Below are 19,520 nucleotides of genomic sequence, written 5' to 3' on the forward strand. Positions count from 1 at the left end.
ACGGTAAAATTGAGGTTAATAATCTAAAGCCTATTTCACATTTTTTGACAGTATATTGACAGTGATGCCCGAAATTCCGTGTCTCGAACTGTAGTAATAAATTAGGTACCCATTTTAATAAGGAATGTTTTTAAACGAGAACTGCGCTACAAATTTATACGTTTCATTTCAATTGAAGTTTTAAATTATTGTTCTTCATGCGTTCAATTATTTAAAAAATGTAGCAAACTGGCAGCAATGTTTGGTTCAATTATAACCTAAAATAGATTTATTATGACAAATTACAATACTGCTAACTAAAATGTCAGATTTTCACATATACCTATAATTTGTTTCAAAATCAAAAATCCACCAACACTGCATTCTACCTCGAAAATACAACCGACAACGTCGCCAACTTTTGTTTTTAGTGTGTTTGAATGTGTCAGAAAAACGTGAGGTTATGAAATAAAGCTGTTGACAGCCGTTTTGGTCGTAGTTCATCGTGTTTTTTAAATTCTTCGAAGCACTTAATGAACGCTCGCTTTAATTTAGTGGTTAAAAGATTCCTTGTTTTTCGAGGCATTTTTATAATTTGATATTTGTGACACACTGAAGGTCAAATTTTGGCGGAAGGTTAGGCCAACCCAGAAAAGTGAAACTTATTCTAGGGATTTCTTTTTTTGTGCCAATATAATTCAACAGGTGGTGGATTTTTTATTTTGAAACAGATTATAGTGCGAATTTGAAACAATCGTGAATGGTATATAGTACTTCCTGGCATTGGTATTGTTGGTTGTGACAAAATAAAAATTCAGAAGTACCTACACTTCTGTTCACTGAAAAAGCATACACGTACATTTTGCTTGTGTAAATCATTTTTATCAGTACCTGATGTCACTGTCAGTGGCAGATAATTGAAATAATTCGATTTCAGTCAGTAAACGTGTACTTACTTAATGCCCTCTCTCATGTTACTGTTATCAAGATTATAAGTAAATATTATTCTGTATTTTCAAGATTTATTGTGGGTTCCTTTAAGTCTCGTATACTTAATCAAAATTCGTTTGTAAATTCTTACCTGATAACTTAACATTGGTAAACATGGAAACAAATACAAAGTAAATTTACACAGCCAAAAAAATTGCAAAAATCTCTCTCAAGGCTTGTATGCTTTTTCCATGAACAGAAGTGTACCCCTCTCGTGACTAACCCTGTATCCGTCGTTAAACACGAAACGGTTTTTTTTTTATTTGGTTCAGGAAATAATCTGTTCAAATATCCGCCGACCTTTTTATTTTCTTTAGATACTTGTAAATTGTTATTTTACCACATAAGCTTTATGACTTTAAGCAACGACACTCCAAATAACTGACATTAATTAGCAACAATAAACCTTCTACGTAGAACAAAATTTTATCGATAATAAAATCTGCGATAAGCTGATGTCGATAACACCATGTGTTATATTGTATGTGTATGTGTATATTGTACAATAATTTTTTTTTTCCTACCTTGCCGAAATTTGCTTCGAAAAACTGTCAACAGTTTTTCTCGTCAAATTTCTAGATTACAAACATTCGTTGAAAAGAAAAAAATATCCAATAATAAAACAGTTTTGTCATGGTCGAAAATTTCGATCTCATACAGGATTATTGTAAATTTTTGTTACACCGTGGTGTGCTGTGGAATATGCCACCTACAATACAGAGTGGGACGATACTTTTGGTGTTATTACTTGGTTTTCTGAAAACAAGGGGCTTCTAATTAACGCAAATTAAAGTAACAAAGTTGTCACAAACTGACTTTTTTCAATGGATTAAAATTTTATTGAAAAAAATGACAAAAATATACGCATAGCACGAAAACAAATGTACCTAGTGTTCCCAAAGAAAATACTCAAAATGTGTACTTCCATTTTGCTCCAGACATTTATAAATAAGTACTATTTTTCTTTTATTTTGAAAAATGCCTCAGGTGTACCTAAGCCTTCCAGTGGTTTTTTCCCTTTATTTGCACTTCCATCTTGAACTAATGTCTTGATTACATCTTTAATATGGGACACTAAAGACATTTCTTGTTTTAGAAAATTGGGACATTTTGTCCTATTCTATACAGCCAACACTCAGGGAATGAACCATTTCGACTGCCAGTAAATTTTAAAAATGTACACAAAAACTTTAAATTATTTGTACCCAACAAACTAGGTATTCCCTCTTGTTTTTTAGTACCTACCTATATTAAAAATATTCCTAACAAAAACTAGAATAATTGAAACTATTAGCAAAAATGTTTAAATATTGCAACATTACTCAATTATGAATTGAGAATCTTGACGACATATGTTGCAATCGTGCACAACTAGAACAAACTCCCCACTTACTTGTTACTGTTGTCCAAACAAAATGAATTCATTGTACCTACCAACGTTTTTGCGTCACATTAGATAAACTTAAATAATAATGAAGAGAGCCCTTTCAAGCATAAATACCTTAACCGAGGAGTCTGTGTATTCAGTTGTAAGCAAAGTGTGATCAAGCGAAAACCATGTAAGAGTACGAAAGACAACAAATTTCAATCGTGTCTGTGCTGGTGGTTTCTTCTTTGTCAATATTTAAAAACTTGGATTGTCTAAACATGCTTCAGGTAAGCTAGAATTTTTCGCTTTATTGCGTCACACAAAATAATATTATTTTTTCTTATCAAGTAATTAAATTATTGCATCACGTTACTACTCTCTACTATTGTATTGTTTATTGTTTCTACACTTTTGCCGCAAAATATACACCTAGTAAAAAAGTGGAGATAATTTACATATTTCTATAAAAAGGATTTTGTCCAAAGTTTTTAATGAAAATTAGATAAGAACAATTTTACTCATCTGGAATACTAAAATTCATCTTTGGATTTTTTTATTAATGAGCGAAGAACAAAGAGAACTGAAGCTGTACAAAAATTAAAATTATTGTGATATTATATTTTGTCTTTCAGAACCCAAATCTCCTCTTAGTGGAAGGTGTTAGAACCGGAAACCGCACCCTTATCCAAGAAGCAGTAAAAAACAAAGCTGACATTAACTACATCGGAGATGACGGAAACACCCCTTTAGCAAACGCCACTCGCCGAGGTCGAATCGATATCATGAAGTACTTGCTGCGAAAGAAGGCAGACGTTTGTAAAACAGGCAAAACCGGAAGAACTCCAGTCCATTGGGCGATTTTTCGCGACCATTTAGACGCCGTCAAACTGTTACTCGCAAGAAATGTCAGTGTTAACAAACTGGACGAAGCAGGCAACGCCCCACTGCTCTACGCTGTACAAAACGGAAGAACAAACATCGCCGAATATTTGCTCAACAGAGGAGCAGATGTTGACAAAGCAGGGTCCAGCAGACGAACGCCTCTGCTCGAAGCAGTGATGTCAAACAATCTCTCTTGTGTTAAAATCCTGGTCGCCAAAGGGGCAAATATTGATAGATTGGACCCCAACGGAAATACTCCTTTGGCACTAGCTGTTCGGCACAAGCACAAAGAGATTGTCGAGTTCTTAACAGTCATGGAGGCGAATATTTGCAAAGCTGGTAACAAGGGCAAACCACCACTATCGTGGGCTGTGATAAATGAAGACGCAGACACGGTTGAATTTTTGTTAGAAAATGGGGCGGAATCTACGATACAGTTGGCGTTGATGGAAGCGGTGGATTTGGGTAGTGATGAAATGGTTCGGTTTTTGAAAGAGAAAGGTGCATTTGTTGATTTGGTGAAGAAATATAAAGATATTGTCTTGGACAAAGCAGCGAAAAATGATAATTTGGAAATTGTTAAATATGTACAGGAATGTGATGTTGCAAGGGATGAGGGTTTTCCATTAACGGATTCTGAAAGCTGAAAAGGATTCTGACCACTTTTTTAATAGACTGGTATGATTGTTCGCTATTTTAGTAGCTTTTTAATAAAATATATCTTATTTTGTAGATTTTAAGGAAACTGAACTTTTGTACCTCCACAACCAAAAAACTATGCTTCCTACCTAATTCTTTTGTTGTTTGAAATATTTTTTTTTAATAAAACAAAATTAAATGGCTTTGTTATTAATTACTTTTATAATTTATTTACTTTCATTTACGAAACTGCACTGTTAACTATGTTTCACGTTTTTTAAATTGAAAAACAAATATCCACGTTTCCTCCCATCAATTTTCTTCGATCCATTCCATTAGTCTCTTCTCCTCTGCACTCTTCACCTTGTCTTTGGATTTTCTTTTCTCATCCACCCTTTCCTCTTCCCAATTTCTTGCTCCTATTTATTCTATTCTCCCGTTAAAGTCCTTTCCTATGAGCATACATTCTTCCCTGTTTTCTTCTTGTTGTCTTCATCTCTTTACTGTATATTGTCATTATTTTCCCCCATTTATTGTCTATATGAACTTTTCATTCCATGCATCCTTCTTCTTCTTCCTTTTCTTTATCCCCAATTTCACCCCTGTTATTATTCCCCCGGTAGCTCTTCCCTTTTTCTTTTCTTTTTTTGCCCATTTACCTTCCCATTTGTACTCTTTCGGTAGCAACTTTCCTCTTTGTATGTACCTCTTTTCCGGTTTCCGTTTTCTTTGTCCATCTAACTTTTTATTCACTTTCTCTTTATACCTTTTCTCGTCGGTTTATCATTTCTTATTCTCTCCTTCTTCTAAAAATGTTTCTTCAGTTTCTCCTCCGTCTCATCCCGTATAAACCATTCCCCGTTTATCTGTATCTTCCTGTATCCTATTTTCACCTTTTTTCCTCTATCTCTTAACTTTTTTGTGTTTTCCTTCCTTCGTTTGTCAAACCTCATCTATATACATCGTCTCACCTTTTCTTTCCTTCAACTTACTCTTATTTGGCATAGAGTTCTTCTTCTGCTCCCAACTTTCTATTTTTGCAAGCATTATTTATTTTAAATGCTTTCTTTACGTTCACTTTCAGGCCTATCTCCCTTTCTAACCATTCTTTCACCCTCCTCTGTATATTTCCTTCCCTATTCCGGTTATTATAACATTATTCTTACTCTCCTTTTTACTTTTTGTTCTACTTTTCTCTATCATTTTCATCCTTTTTATGCAATCTGCCTCCTCCGCTTGCCATTTTTCTTCTCTTCTTCTCATGTCATCTCTCACTGCCGCTAATTCCTTTCTTAGTACTTTGTTCTCCTCTCTTATTCCAGCTCTCTTACCTCTTCAATCATGGTTTTCACTTATTTATTCATTTACTTGCTTTCATTTCCTTCTTCGCTTCTACTGGGGGATCTTACCGTTCTGGAACTCTTTCTGAACGGGTTCGTGTCTTCTTCAGACGTCCTACTCTCTTCTCTTTCTCTCTGGCTGCTTCCTTTCCTTGCTTTTGGCGATTTCGTCATGCCCTCTCTTTCTTACTCTCCCCCTTCTGGTTATCACCTCTCACTCACTCGTTGCTGTTTACGTTAGTAATCTCTGCACTTTTTTCTACTAGACACGTTTGCTCACTATTGCTGCCAGACCAGGATTCGAATGAAATAAATACTTCTGACAAATATTTGAATCAATTTTTCAAACAATGACGTTTCAAGTATCAACTTACAGTCAAAAATTCACTTCGTTTCATTGTAGAACTAAATCACTAGTAATTAGAGAATGCTTAAATACTTCCAAGTAAGTTAGGCCACTCATTCTGATTTCCTACTTAGCACTTTCGAAATATCTCAAATGATATATTAGGTGCGCAAAATGTTTACTAGAAATGACATGTGTCAAACCTTTTAATTTCCTTTTCTTCTCAAGGACTGGAATACAAATTTATGTGATGCAGTGCGTAAAGGAGAGTTGAACAGTGTAAAGAAATGTCTGACTCACGGTGCGGACCCCAACACCGTCGACACCACCAGACACACACCTCTAACCTGTGCATCCAGCACAGGAAAGCTGGACATCATCGAGCATCTGATAGTCAGCGGTGCTGACATTTACAAACCTGGAGCTGGCAACAAAACACCCTTCTCTTGGGCGGCAATTGAAAATCAAGTAGAAGCACTCAAGCTCTTGCTTGGTAACGGAGTCAATATCAATCAGACCGATCCGGATGGAAACACCGCTCTCGCGAACGCAGCTGCGAAAGGCAAGCACGATGCTATAGAATTTTTGGTGGCCCAGGGCGCTGACATCAACAAGGCGACAGGCTCCGGATTGACACCGCTGTCTTGGGCCGTGATGAAGAATCGTGAAGACACGGTGAAGGTTTTGCTTGCCAAGAATGCCAACATAAACTACGCGAATCCTGATGGAAACACACCGTTAGCAAACGCAACAATTATGAAATGCATCGACATGATGTCTCTCCTGATTCGGAAAGGGGCTGATGTTTGCAAGTTTGAACCAGGGGGTAAACCACCCCTGAACTGGGCTGCAGCAGATTGTCAGTTAGAAGTGGTCAAGTTTTTGATTGGCAAAGGTGCCAACATGGACGACGTGGACTCCAATGGAGACACAGCTTTGGCTAACGCTGCGCGAGCGGGAAATTTGAACGTGGTCGAGTTTTTGCTAACGGAAGGAGCCGACACCAACAAATGCGGGAGTAATGGAAAGAGTCCATTGTCGTATGGCGCCTCAGGAGGACATCTAGAAGTTGTGCAACTTTTGCACAAGAGAGGTGCTAGGAACAGTGTGGATCCCAATGGGGACACCTCTTTAGCAAACGCTGCAGCTGCAGGGAAACTCGACATAGTGGACTACCTCATATCCAACGGTGCTGATGTTACTTTATTTGGAGCGAACGGAAAGAGTCCGTTTTCTCGAGCGGCTGAAAACGGACATCTAGAAGTAATGAAGTTCTTGTTGGCCAAAGGAGCAAATCTCAATGGGTTGGATTCTGATGACAACACACCTCTGACCAGTGCAGTAATAGCTGATCAGATGGCAGTAGTTGATTTTTTGGTCAAAGAAGACGCCGATATTTGTAAATTGGGCAAGACAGGAACAACTCCTCTTTCTGCGGCCGCTCTGAACGAAAACCTCGACATGGTTATTTTTTTGTTGAAACATGGAGCCAAAGCAACAATTCAGACCGCTTTCTTGGACGCGATTCAGACTGGAAATTTGAAGATTATTGAGTACATGCATGAAAACGGGGCGCTTGTCAATTTTAGATACGAAAGTGGATTCACACCTTTGACCAAGTCCATCCAACTAGGGTATATCAATGTTACAAAATTCTTAATCGAGAAAGGAGCCGACGTTGGGATTATCGTGTGTGATAAGAAAAACGCGTTCTTGATGAAGTACGTGAGCGAGAAAAACATCGACATGGTCAAGCTGTTGGTTAAAACGGGGGCAAATGTAAATATCGCAGGAGTAAGTGGTCATACACCTCTGACTAAATCTGTGGAAATGGAAAACTTTAGATTGGTCAAGTATTTGGTGGAGCGTGAAGCTAACATCAATCTATTTGACGGCAACAGAAACTGCGCCTTATCCATAGCTGCAAGGATGAATTACTTTCGTATTGCAAAATTTTTGATCGATTCTGGTGCCGACGTCAATCTAGCAAGACAAGAAATTGAGGAGTACGCAAGTTGGAATAATGATTTTGCCCTTTGCCTCAAGGCATCGTCCTTCCATCAGTTGAACAGGTAGTACCAAGACGATTTTACCTTCATCAGTTTATGTTTTGCATCAGTAAAAGTCGACAATCTGAGTGAAGTAGAAAATCATCAAGACGCTTGGTTGCAAGATGACAGCTCTGTCCTTTCTGACTGCTCTCGGATCCCCTTTCATCTCGACCAACTTTCCAATGACGAATCAGACAGAAAAAGAAATGTTAAAATACTTCCAGGTAAGTCAATTTAATTGGAAGCACTTGCTTTCTATGTTTTGCCACTGCAGGAATGGAATATAAATTTGTTCAACAGTATACGAATCGGAGACTTGAATCTTGTCAAGAAATCTATCAATCATGGAGCTGATCCTGATTCACTCGATTCCACCGGAAGTACTCCTTTGACCTACGCCTCGTGCAAAGGTAAACTCGACATTGCGGAATATCTGATAAGCAAGGGCGCTGACATTTACAAAGTCGACGAAAACAGAAAAAGTCCGCTTTCTTTGGCCGCATCGGAAGGTCAGATCGAGATTATCAAACTCCTGCTTGATAAAGGGACGGATATCAATCACGTTGACCCGGATGGAAACACAGCTTTGGCAAACGCAGCAATGAAGGGCCAAGTCGTAGCTTTGGAGTACTTGATAGGCGAAGGTGCGGACATTGTAAAGGTGGAACCTGGTGGAAGGACACCGCTCTCTTGGGCTGCCAAATACGGCATCGGAGAAGCTGCCCGACTTCTCTTGGATAAAGGAGCAAATGTTAACGTCACAGATCCGGATGGAAACGCCCCCCTGGCTAGCGCAACAGTCGCCGGGTTTTTAGACATGGTGGTGTACCTGGTGAAAGAAGGTGCAGATGTTTGTAAGTTCGCAGAAGGAGGAAAGCCGGCCTTGAATTGGGCCTCGAACGAGGGTCACTTGGAAATTGTAAAGTTTCTACTCGATCACGGGGCCGACTTGAACGGGGTAGACTCCTTCGGGGACTCTGCCCTAGCGAATGCTTCCAAAACTGGCAAATTCAACGTGGTCGAGTACTTGATCAATAAGGGTGCGGAAGTTTGTAAGTTTTGTTCCACTGGGACCAGTCCTCTGTGTTACGCAGCCTTCGGAGGGTTTTTGGAAATCGTCAAGTTTCTTCACAGCAATGGTGCCAACATCGACGGGAAAGACTCAAGCGGAAATACGCCTCTTACGAATGCTGCAGCCGCAGGAAAATTAGATGTGGTGAGGTATCTGGTGACGGCGGGAGCTGACATTTCCAACCAGGGGTCACACGGTCAAACGTCACTTTCTAAGGCAGCGTCGAATGGTCACTTAGATGTTGTCAAGTTTTTGCTCGGCAAAGGTGCCAATCTGAACGGGTTGGATCAAGATGGGAACACATCTTTGACACATGCGGTTCAAAAAAACCACATCGAGGTGGTCAAGTTTTTGATAAGAGAAGACGCAGATGTTTGCAAATATGGACCCAACGGAAAGTCGCCTCTTGTTTGTGCGGTTCAGAACGAGAATCTAGAAATGGTGGTACTTTTGCTGGACAACGGAGCGAAACCTACAATGCAGACTGCGTTCTTGGAAGCAATCTCGAAGGGCAATTTGCAGATCGTTAAGTGCATGCAGGAAAAAGGCGCCTATGTGAATTTTTTGTACGAAAATAAGTGTACACCTCTGATGAAAGCTATAGAAACTGGCGACGTTGCTATTTGTCGTTTCTTGATAGACAACGGGGCAGATATGCACGTGCTCTACAGCGAATACAAAACCTCGTACTTGATGAAGTATTTGGAGAAGAAAAATTGTAACATGGTCAAGCTGTTGGTGGAGATCGGGGTCAATTTTGACACAGCGGGGGAATCTGGATACACACCTTTGACAAAAAGTGTTGAAATGGAAAGTTTCAAGATGGTGAAGTATTTTGTGGAGCAAGGAGCGAACGTCAATCAGCTCGACAATAACAGGAAAACTCCGTTGTCGATAGCTGCCTCAAACCATTACTTTCGGATCGTTCGATTTTTAATTGATCACGGCGCGGATGTAGATTTGGCGAAAAGAGAAAGTGAAAATTATGCAAGCTGGAACGAAGATTTTGCCATCTATTTGAAATCTAAATCTACTGCTACGATCGAAAGTGGTTCGTTTTTACTTGCATGTTGTCAAATTGTGCTTTGATTGTGTTTCTTTAGGTTCCATAAGTGGGGATCCTGCAACACGTATAGCTTGAGAAAAAGCTGGAATAAACTTAAATGGAATTGTTTATAAAAATCTGTAGAAAAATCTGTACTAAAATTTAGATGATCATTCTCAATAAATTTTTCACCAAATTGATCTCACTTTTATTAACGACTGTTGAGGACCCTGTATGGTTTCAGAAAATTTTTGCTGAGTTGCCCCTTTCTGCGGTGACGAGGACCTAACTTTTGGCTCCGACGCAAGAACTGCTTCGGTGAATGAATTTCTCTAGGGGAAGAACTGCTCTGAGAGAATGAGTTGCTCCGGTGAATGTATTTCTCCGGTGGAAGAACGGGGTTGGTTCAGCGTGTTCTGGTGGGTCTCCCCTTGAAGTGAGGTCTCCCGTCTTCTGGTGGAGTACCTCAATTCCAAAACGCATTTGTGCATCAGCAGTAAAATATTCGATGAATTCGAACAGGCTTATGGGTTGATTTTTGGTGGATTGTGGATAAGGTGGGTGTTCCTTATCTAATTTATTTTTAGATGACCGTGGAGCATTATTAGAGGTATTGATTAATCAATTTAGCGTTATTAGATGTATTGATCAATCAATTCAGAAAACAATTAGGAATCATTTATATAGTTGAAGTAGAATCAATTTCGATAGTTAGTTGTGGTCGTTTAGTTGAAGACTCTCTCTTTGAAATTAAATGATGAATCCAATTCGAATGAACTGTAAGCTTATCAACAATGAACAAACACATTCTTGTGGAATGTTTTCAGACGACTGTCTAAAACCAGTCCGCATGATAGGCAGCAGCATTTACCAATTCAAATTTGTGAAATACTTGCTGAAGTTAACGCTCATCACCCACTCGACAATGTTACTCCTTCAGCTTTATTACTTCCTTCAGGCACCTAACATGGAAGACCTGATTAAATACGGACTACTCTTCTTGCAACTGTGTTATGTAATTTTCACCAAGAGATACAACAATCAAATCTATTAGACAGTTTCAGACTTCCTTTGCATTCGCCGTTCTCTTGGTTAAAAACCACATGGTCGAAAATGTGATGAACGTTATTGAGCTGTGGGACATCAGTTCAGCCAGAAACGACGTCAAATTGAGAATCGCGAGAGAGTCGAAGCAAATCAACATTTTCGTCGTGATCAACACATCTCTAATACTGTTGTGGGCCACTCAAATTATGTCTTCACCTGACGACACCGAAAGGATTTTTGTTCAACATGTTTTGGACAAGTTGTGTCCCCGTCAGACGAATTTTTATGTTGTTATTTTCAAAGTGACGTTGTATTTAGCGGGGCTTGCGTTGCAAGTACATGCCTATCAAGTCATCTATACCACACAACACGTCAAATTTCAAATGTATATGCTTAACGCACTCATCGAAGGGCTGGGTAGTGATGTTGAAGGTTCCGAAAGCTTAATTCGTGATGAAATTTATCAAGAAGAGGTTGAGTCGAAGCTGGAGAAGATAATAGACAGACACTGCGAGCTTATTCGGTAATGATTTCAAAAGACTTTTGGGATATTTGCTCTTTCCACATTTTTTCTCATCGACTAAGTATTTGTACTAGTCACTAATCGTCATTCACTTTGTTATCCAAGATTATGAAAAAATATCTTGTGTACTCATATGCTTATTATGTTTATGTGTTTAATGGCCGTTTGCACCGACGTTACTTATATTTACCAAGCTTAAAAACAATTGTTGCTATGATTTTAATAATTGTAACTAAGGTTTTAAGCTTTTCTTAATTTTAAACTACGACGGTGCAAACGGCTATATATTATTTATTCCACGGCCTCCTAGATTCATAAGAGACTCGTCTCTTATAAGAGACGAGTCTCTTATGAATCTAGGAGGCCGTGATTTATTCATTATTGGTTCAAAGAAATCACGATTGTCAATCATGTCAAATTAATGTATGCATTTCTTTTCTACAGATCGAAAAATAACGCTTTGATGCTGATGAGTAATCTTATAATACCATTTACCACTGGTGCTATCGTTATAGGCATAAGCATTGTGCTTTCATTTGTGCAGGTAAGCTGTCATCAATTTATTACTCTTCTACTGAATCTTCATCAAACAAACATTATCTGATTTTATTCTGATTCCATCTACATATTTATTTATTTGATTTATGTCATTACATATCTTAATAAAGTATTAATTTGGCTTTCATTAAAATAGGCTATACAGGGCAAGTCACATAAGGCTTATTTCTGAATTTATTTTGTAGCCAACCAAAAATACTAATGACGCTGACCATTTGATACCGTTTATAATGTGATTTTATTTAGTAATCAACATAGGTATGTAATTTGGCTAAAAATGTCAAAATGACAGTTGATGAACTTAATTTTTGATTTCATTAATCAGAACAGGAAAACGTCATTTTGACATTTTTAGTCAAATTACATACCTATAGTTGAATTTTTTTAATAAACAATTGTCAAAACGTTGTCTTGTTGGTATGAGCCAAGCTGTGATTTTCATGATAATACGATTGGTCACATTGAGTGTCAACATTTTTTTATGTAACTGAGCCTGCGCCCTAACGAGCGAGAGCTTATTTCAAATTCGAAAAGGTTTCTCCTGATTTCTCATTAAATTTGTTTTGAAAATGAATTCACGGAAGAAAGTTACGGGAAGTGAAGTGAACATAACCATAACCATGATTTGGTGTCAAATTGTTATACAGCTGGTCCATATGTCCAAATTTTAGGGTGGTACAGTATGGTTTTTTACTTCATTTTGACACTGACAATTGTTTATTAAAAAAATTTCACTATACGTTGACTACTAAATTAAATCACATTATAAACGGTATCAAGTGGCCTGCGTCGTTAGTATTTTTGGTTGCGTACAAAATAAATTTAGAAATAAGCCTTATGTGACTTGCCCTGTATAATTTTACATCCAAAATAAGCGCTTTAAGAAATTTACAAAATAATAAATTTCTAAAATAAATTACCTTTTTATTTCCTATCCCCACGCCTCTCCTTCTCTAACCTTGCCCTCCACTTCCATTTCATCAGTATTTCTCCCCGTTCCTCTTCCTCCCTCTCTCTCTCATTTCGCTACATCCATTCTCTCTCCTCATAGCATATTCTGCGCCTTCTTTCCTTTCCTTCCGTCAAATACCTGTTTCCTCATCTGAATCATTTTTCTCTTTCTTGCACTCTCTCTCCCCAGGTACTCCGAAATTTTCTCTGTCCTGTTGTACCTTGATTCTTTGATTCTCTCCCTTCTCTCTTGCTTGTCCGTGTCTTTGTCCCTCTCGTTCAGGTCCGCACTTCTTCCTTCTGCTCTCATTATTTCCATTTCTTCACTGGCATACCCGTTCCTCTCTCTCTCCTTCTTCTCCTTGTTTTTTTCTTTTCTTCCATTTCTGATTCCTGTCTGGCTGTCCGGCACCACTCCTGTTTCCCCGATCTCGCTCTTCATGCTTTCTCTTTTTTACTTTCCTCATTTGTCTCTCTACCTGTTCTGCTGTGATTTCTGTTTCCTTTGGCGCCGTCTGCTTCTTCTTCATTTATGTTTCTGTCTCTCCTTTTTCCATTCTCCCCCCCAGAAGTTTCATGAAGTACTCTTCCCATTCTTGCATTGCTACTTCCTCGCTCACTCTCTGTTTATATATTCCCTTACATCCTTCTCTGTTCTTATTTCCTTTAACTCTTTCTCCTCCATCCCTCTCCCTCTTCTTTTCTCTCTTTGCATCTTCTTTTCGCTTCTGTTTTTCTTTCGAAATAAAAAATTGTAATTTCGTAAATTGTAGGAGGTGATTTTGTGGCGTTCTTTTGTGGTAGCTGTTTCTTCGTTGTCTACCATATTAAGTATCATTGCAGCTGGACAATCAATAGAGGACGAGGTAAACTAACGCACTGTTCACAACATACTGTAAAACATTTTTGCAGTCAGAAAATATGTTACTAAAGTTAGAGGCAACGAATTGGTATAATTGGAACACCAGAAACAGAAAGAAATTAGTTCTCACTCTGATGAATGCCGCCAATCCCATCCAATTGAAATTTTCGGAAGGTTTCATCGTTAACTTTAAACTACTGATGTTTGTGAGTCACATTTTGGACCATTTTGTCGTCAATTTTCATTGTGTTTCATTTCACAGATATTCAAGGCTCTATACTCTGTCCTGCCAATCCTTGTAGAAGTCGCATACAATAGAATTTAAAACAAACATACCTACGTTCTACAGAGTGATCAACAAGAATCCAAATCAGAGCAAGCGTTGCAAATTATCGGTCACGTCGTAGCAGAATCATACGCAAATAAGCGTTCAAAGCATGGCCGTAGACAATTTGTGGTCTCAAACGCTAGTTTATAATAAATCATACCTCATGAATTTTAGACGTTGGAATTATAATTGTGCATTTTATTATTATTATAAGATAAGGGAAACAATTTATAAGATAAATAAGAGCAACATTTTACATTTGTAAGAGTAAGTAAATTATCAGCTTTATTGCCAAACTCGACGCCACTGGTACGGAGATGTTTCGTTTAAATGTCACATTTCAAAATTCAAGGTTGTTGTTGTTGACAATTTAAGTGATTTAACCTAAAAAACAAATCTTCGATTTCGGCAATATTTACAGACGTTTATTGGAATTGTAAGCAATAATTATCCCAGAATAAGTTGTAAAATGGGTTTTACCATTAAAGAGAAGGCATTTTTATTAGATTATTTTCGAAAGAGGGTGAAACAAGAAAGTGAAGACTGGCCTTACTTTGTACCCCCTTACACTGAAGAATTTCAAGCCAAATGTCTGAACCTGATGGTATTGGTTATTAACAAGTTTATCAATGTCTTAAAATTATAATGCCTAATTTTAGTGAATCATAATCCATCATTAAGAAGAAGTCAGGTCAGTCCTGAGTTCAAATTTTAGAAATGGTGCAAAATGTTCGACAAATTATCAAGGAACATCCCTCAACTTCCATAAGGCGTTTAAGACTGTAAATTAAATTGAGTTATGGCACTTATTGCAAAAATTTTGAAGGAGGCTATTAATTTGTTTCCCTTGTGTGTTGCAAGAAATAAAACCCACACATTACCTTAAAGAAACTTTCACCATAAATGAATTTTGGCAGTCCATTTCACCTGACAGCTTCATAAGTGTTTTTGGAAAATATGAGAGGCGAGTTTGACTCTTTCTGGACCACAATGGAGAACATTTGGAGCAGTTTTTGTGAAAACTTATTTTTTGACCTTGGAATAATTTAAATGTTTTAATTAAACTGCTAGAAAAGATACGAGTAAGTTCTCAATTAACCAAAAATGTGAGAATAATAACTTTAGCACTTTTCTTACAGAAAACAACAAAACAAAGAATTCTGAAAAATAATGACTTAAAATTTTGTAACCAAAGATTACGTGCCTTATGAAGGAATTTTATGTAACTGTGTGTTTTTTCCTTAATCAGTAATAAATAATAATTAATAATAACTTCCTTTTAAATCCATTATTCATGAATTACAAACAATTTATAAAGGCAATTAATAATAGATTTTTGAGAGGTAGGCAACCAACAAAACGAGTGCACAGCAATTATATAAAAGTGTCTGATTAGTATACGACGTACGTTTCGATAAAATAAAAGATGAGGTAGCACTCTTGATTTGGTTTCTTGTTGATCACTCTGTATGATGAATCGACTCCAAATGAATCAATTTACGAACGGAGGTTATTGCTCCGTTTTTGGGCCTCTGTTTTCGTTGCTAATTATTTGTTTCCCCTCTACGTTAAGCAATGAAATTCAAGTCACTCTAAAATTAGTTTTTGAATTTACTACCTTCAAAATGACATTTCGCGATTGCATAGTAGTGCGCGAAATCAATTTTCGCGCACTACTACGCGGTCGCAGACCATTTTGAAGCACTAGGGCGCGAAATCAACGTTCCCGCACTAATGCGAACGCGTTTTGGATGATTTTGAAGCATTAGTGCGCGAACGTCGATTTCGCGCACTAGTGCTTCAAAAGCATCCAAAAAGCGTTCGCCTTTTTGAGCATTCTGAAAATAATTTGACTTGATAATAATAAACTCTGGTTTACAAAACGCCATTTCTCCAATTTAAATGATGAAAATTTCGAAAGAGTGAAAATAAATCGCTATTAATTCGTTTTGAAAAAATAAGAGTACACATAAGATATATATTAGTCATAAAACATTTTGTTTTTCTATGCAACATAATACGACATACAATTATTAATAAACAAAATTTTTTTGTGTTGATGCAAATTCTTTAATGAATATTTTTTTTCTGAATGAGCAAACTTAGAACATGGTGCAATTGCAACTAAGACAGTAATGGTGGCATGCCTTGACATCAAAACTATTTGAATTGGACTCAAATTGAATCATGATAATCACAAAGGTGGTCACTGCTTCAAAAATTCGAAAAATTGTCGATCTCTCAATACGAAAGAACCTTGCTGCCGAAAATTTTGGAAAATTGTCAACAAGAACATTGATAAATGTGTACAATTCTTCTTTCTCACTGACGATGCCATTCACAAAATGTCTCTCTAATTTGTACGATAAGGCTAGAATTTTCTCGGCTTCATGTGCAATGAAATCGCACAATAAAATGTTCACAGTAGCGCCAACCTGCAATTCTAAAATAAACAAATTGGGATGCAGTTTTGAAAAACTTACACAAAATAATAGAATCATGCTGATGTTACACAAAATAGCTTCCAAGCTGCGCGTGGACGATTTCAGAAAAAGGGTATCCATGTAGAGAAGAACCTGAAGGCTCGCGTAAAGAATTATAAATAGAACAGGCCAACCAAAGATATCGTTAAAAACATCAACAGTTTCTTTTAAAATGCATACATCATACTTGATTTTCTTCAAGAAGCTTAGTGGATACTGCTTTGCAAGAGATCTTCTTTCTAGTTTTGTCACCAAGCAAATGTGACGTCCCAAGGACAGACTAGTCATCTGGTATCTTGCTTTCAGCATCGTTAAAATCGTGTAAATAAGAAAATTTATCATGAATTGGACGTACAGTTGCACGTACTCCACGGCGTAGAGCCTATAGTAGTCCCATCCCATCGCTTTTGTGAATATGTAGGTCATGTAAAACATGTTGGCCCAAAAAAATACATTTGAGATGATGAAACTGAAGCCGTTGGTTTTGTAAGAAACTGCACTTGTATCTGCTGTTAATCTTAGATTTTTGATTAGGATGTACCATTGGGGTCGTTTTTTCACCGACGTGATAATAGTGTATATGTTGAAGACGTATAAGGAACCGTCTAAAATCCCTTGGATTATAAGTTTAATGTGAATGTAGTGTTTGTAGTAGGAATATCTGTAGATGCATGCAACGAAAACTGCTACTGTATAAAAGCTGGCCATAAAATATGCGTACATTTTCTGCTTGTTCGATGCTGGTGTGATTTTGGTGGATGGGGGACTAAACGCAAATGTTCTGCCCACTTTGAAGATCAGTCTTAGAAGCCTGAAATCCATCTTGCAACTGTGTCATTTAATACATTTTATGTCGATTTTATTTTCTATCTGTATAGAACAATTAATGAAATGGATATCGATATGCATCTATATTTAATCACGATATTTTTAGAACTAAATGTATTTATCTCTTGGTTATGAAATGGATCGAATTTGTCCGAATAATAATTTTAATGGATATATTAAATTAATTTTTTCCATCCAATCTGTTTAGTTATTTTTCAAAGTGAAAACGACATAAAAATTCTTGAGTTTTTAAAATTATTTTTTAGAAGAAACGAAAGAAGACATGTTTTGATATAATTAGTTATAGTAAATTGACAAAAGAAATCAATTTCTTGCTTAACTATTATGGAGGAATAAAATTATCGCATTAAAAAACTCCTGTGTGATTAGCCTGATTACAGTCAAATAAAAGAAAAATCCTTCTTTTATAAAAAAACATGGTTACTCTAGATTCTAGCATAGATAAAAAAACATGTCGATTCTTCTTCCTTTTATGTCCATAAACCACGTGACCTAATCGCTTTTATCCACTTAAACGATTAGATGCACTCACCTTCGGCTCGTGCAGCAACCTTAATTTTCGTGGATAAAAACCTTCTTTCCTTGCTTATGTAATAATATACTATCAATAGTTGATTTTTCGACACAAGATGGATCTAAGATTCAATAGTCCTTAGATGGCTTTTACCTTGTAAGGAAATTTTCTAATGATGGAATTTTAATCTTCTACCAGAATAAAAAAGTACTCAGTACACAGATGTTTGGAAATTACAAATTAATTTCTGAAACAAGAAATACAGATGAAAGAGTGGAAGTGGACGAGTATCAATACATACTCCAGATGATGATGGAGATATTGTAGAAAGTAAAGCGATCACTTTAATTAGCAATTTGTCACAATTCCTTGAGGTGTCTTTAACTACGTGTCGTGCAATGTTATATTAGGATTTATATCTTTATTTTGCAGTTCTGTGGATACTTGTTAAACACTTTCCGTAATGATGAAAATGTTCTATAATTAGTTTTTTTACTGACGAAGCTTGGTTTTATAGAACCGGATTTGCTAATTTGTTCATGAAAATTTCGAGTACTGAAAGGTCTCAAGAGTTGAGGTTTCTTTACATCCAGATGACATAAATATTGAAAGTGAAAGTAGTGAAAGGACAAAAATTGATTTTTTTTTTGCACTTCGGGGAATAAAAGCAGTAGCAATGAAATTTTGTTATTGCTTCATTTTTCATTTCGACAAGTTTGTAATAGACAATAACAATTGAATAAGAATATGCGCAGCAATAAACTCAGCTGTTTTGTAGAATATTCTCATCAACCCACTGTTCTTTTCTCTCTTAACAACAGTCTGTGGAAATGGTGTTATAGAAAAATGGCACAAATATCGGATTGCTTTTGGATATAACAATTTTTTGGAAGAACTACATTTAAAAATTAAAGATACGAGGGCGACACTGAAAATTTTTTAGAAAATCAAACAAGCATTAATTAAAAAAAAATTAATAGCTATTTATGTAACAAGTCCATAATGTAATGGTTTATTGGACGAGTCGAGTTTATGGACGAGCGAGCGCAGCGAGCGAGGCTATAAATAGAAGAGTCCAATAAAGCATCATTATGGACAAGTTGCATACAATATTTTATGTTCGACTGCATTATTTGTTTAAATTACAAAAAAATAACAGTGACATCTATGAGGTAAATGTAGAATGACAGCAGGTTTGCTACTTTATTTATTATAGTAGTATTTATTATTTGGAATAATAAAAAGTAAACAAAATTAAAAGTTACCCATTTTTAAAATTTGCACAAAAGAAACCACATTTTTTCATTTTACAATTTTATTTACAGTCATGAACCAACAATAAGCCGTGTCCCTACGTATTTTTGCACAGCGACATCTAACAGCACAAATTCCAAACGCGATCAACCAAAAATTTAAATCTAGTTGGCGATTCCAAAAAATGTCATTTATAAAAAGAATATTAATTGTCCAACGTTGTAAATTTGTGAATTTGATACAATAATCATTATGTTCGACTGCATTATTTGTCAATTCATGTCAATTTATGTGTGTAAGTCGATTAACTAGAAATTTACCTTACCGTCTTGTTTATCGGACTAGTCCGATAAAGTGGTAGTTTATAGCCTCAAAATAACGTCATAAACCATCTATATTTGTCACAGTCGAACATAAATGATTTGAACGTTTTTCAAA

At 36.6% G+C, this 19,520-nt stretch overlaps 5 protein-coding genes across 9 annotated transcripts; 4 read left to right on the forward strand and 1 right to left on the reverse strand.

Moving 5' to 3' along the window:
* Positions 1-2,616: 2,616 nt before the first annotated feature.
* On the forward strand, positions 2,617-3,867 carry LOC138129402 (putative ankyrin repeat protein RF_0381). Its single transcript, XM_069045693.1, has 2 exons — positions 2,617-2,625; positions 2,971-3,867. Exons 1-2 carry the CDS (start codon positions 2,617-2,619, stop codon positions 3,865-3,867), a joined length of 906 nt encoding a protein of 301 aa, XP_068901794.1.
* On the forward strand, positions 3,860-7,558 carry LOC138128161 (ankyrin repeat domain-containing protein 50-like). 2 transcript variants are annotated; one of them, XM_069044339.1, is made up of 4 exons: positions 3,860-3,898; positions 3,954-5,644; positions 5,774-7,339; positions 7,390-7,558. In XM_069044339.1, exons 2-4 carry the CDS (start codon positions 5,627-5,629, stop codon positions 7,414-7,416), a joined length of 1,611 nt encoding a protein of 536 aa, XP_068900440.1. In that variant the 5' UTR covers positions 3,860-3,898; positions 3,954-5,626; the 3' UTR covers positions 7,417-7,558. The 2 variants fall into 2 exon arrangements, with proteins under 2 accessions (XP_068900440.1, XP_068900442.1); XM_069044341.1 differs by having other exon boundaries at positions 5,774-7,324.
* LOC138128160 (ankyrin repeat domain-containing protein 50-like) lies at positions 7,486-9,913 on the forward strand. 2 transcript variants are annotated; one of them, XM_069044337.1, is made up of 4 exons: positions 7,486-7,617; positions 7,665-7,820; positions 7,871-9,719; positions 9,772-9,913. In XM_069044337.1, the coding sequence occupies exons 2-4, from the start codon at positions 7,719-7,721 to the stop codon at positions 9,807-9,809; spliced, it is 1,989 nt and encodes a 662-aa protein (XP_068900438.1). In that variant the 5' UTR covers positions 7,486-7,617; positions 7,665-7,718; the 3' UTR covers positions 9,810-9,913. The 2 variants fall into 2 exon arrangements, with proteins under 2 accessions (XP_068900438.1, XP_068900439.1); XM_069044338.1 differs by having other exon boundaries at positions 7,600-7,820.
* Positions 9,914-10,054: 141 nt separating this feature from the next.
* LOC138128162 (uncharacterized) lies at positions 10,055-15,254 on the forward strand. 3 transcript variants are annotated; one of them, XM_069044343.1, is made up of 9 exons: positions 10,055-10,492; positions 10,541-10,728; positions 10,778-11,283; positions 11,728-11,827; positions 13,566-13,658; positions 13,705-13,860; positions 13,917-14,586; positions 14,642-15,064; positions 15,122-15,254. In XM_069044343.1, the coding sequence occupies exons 1-7, from the start codon at positions 10,468-10,470 to the stop codon at positions 13,977-13,979; spliced, it is 1,131 nt and encodes a 376-aa protein (XP_068900444.1). In that variant the 5' UTR covers positions 10,055-10,467; the 3' UTR covers positions 13,980-14,586; positions 14,642-15,064; positions 15,122-15,254. The 3 variants fall into 3 exon arrangements, with proteins under 3 accessions (XP_068900444.1, XP_068900445.1, XP_068900443.1); XM_069044344.1 differs by having other exon boundaries at positions 10,055-10,270; XM_069044342.1 differs by having other exon boundaries at positions 10,055-10,728.
* An 830-nt stretch (positions 15,255-16,084) lies between these two features.
* LOC138129403 (uncharacterized) lies at positions 16,085-17,318 on the reverse strand. Its single transcript, XM_069045694.1, has one exon. It carries the CDS (start codon positions 17,285-17,287, stop codon positions 16,085-16,087), a length of 1,203 nt encoding a protein of 400 aa, XP_068901795.1. The 5' UTR covers positions 17,288-17,318.
* Between the last annotated feature and the right edge of the window lie 2,202 nt (positions 17,319-19,520).

The sequence above is a fragment of the Tenebrio molitor genome, chromosome 4 (assembly GCF_963966145.1).
Source record: "Tenebrio molitor chromosome 4, icTenMoli1.1, whole genome shotgun sequence".
NCBI lineage: Eukaryota > Metazoa > Arthropoda > Insecta > Coleoptera > Tenebrionidae > Tenebrio > Tenebrio molitor.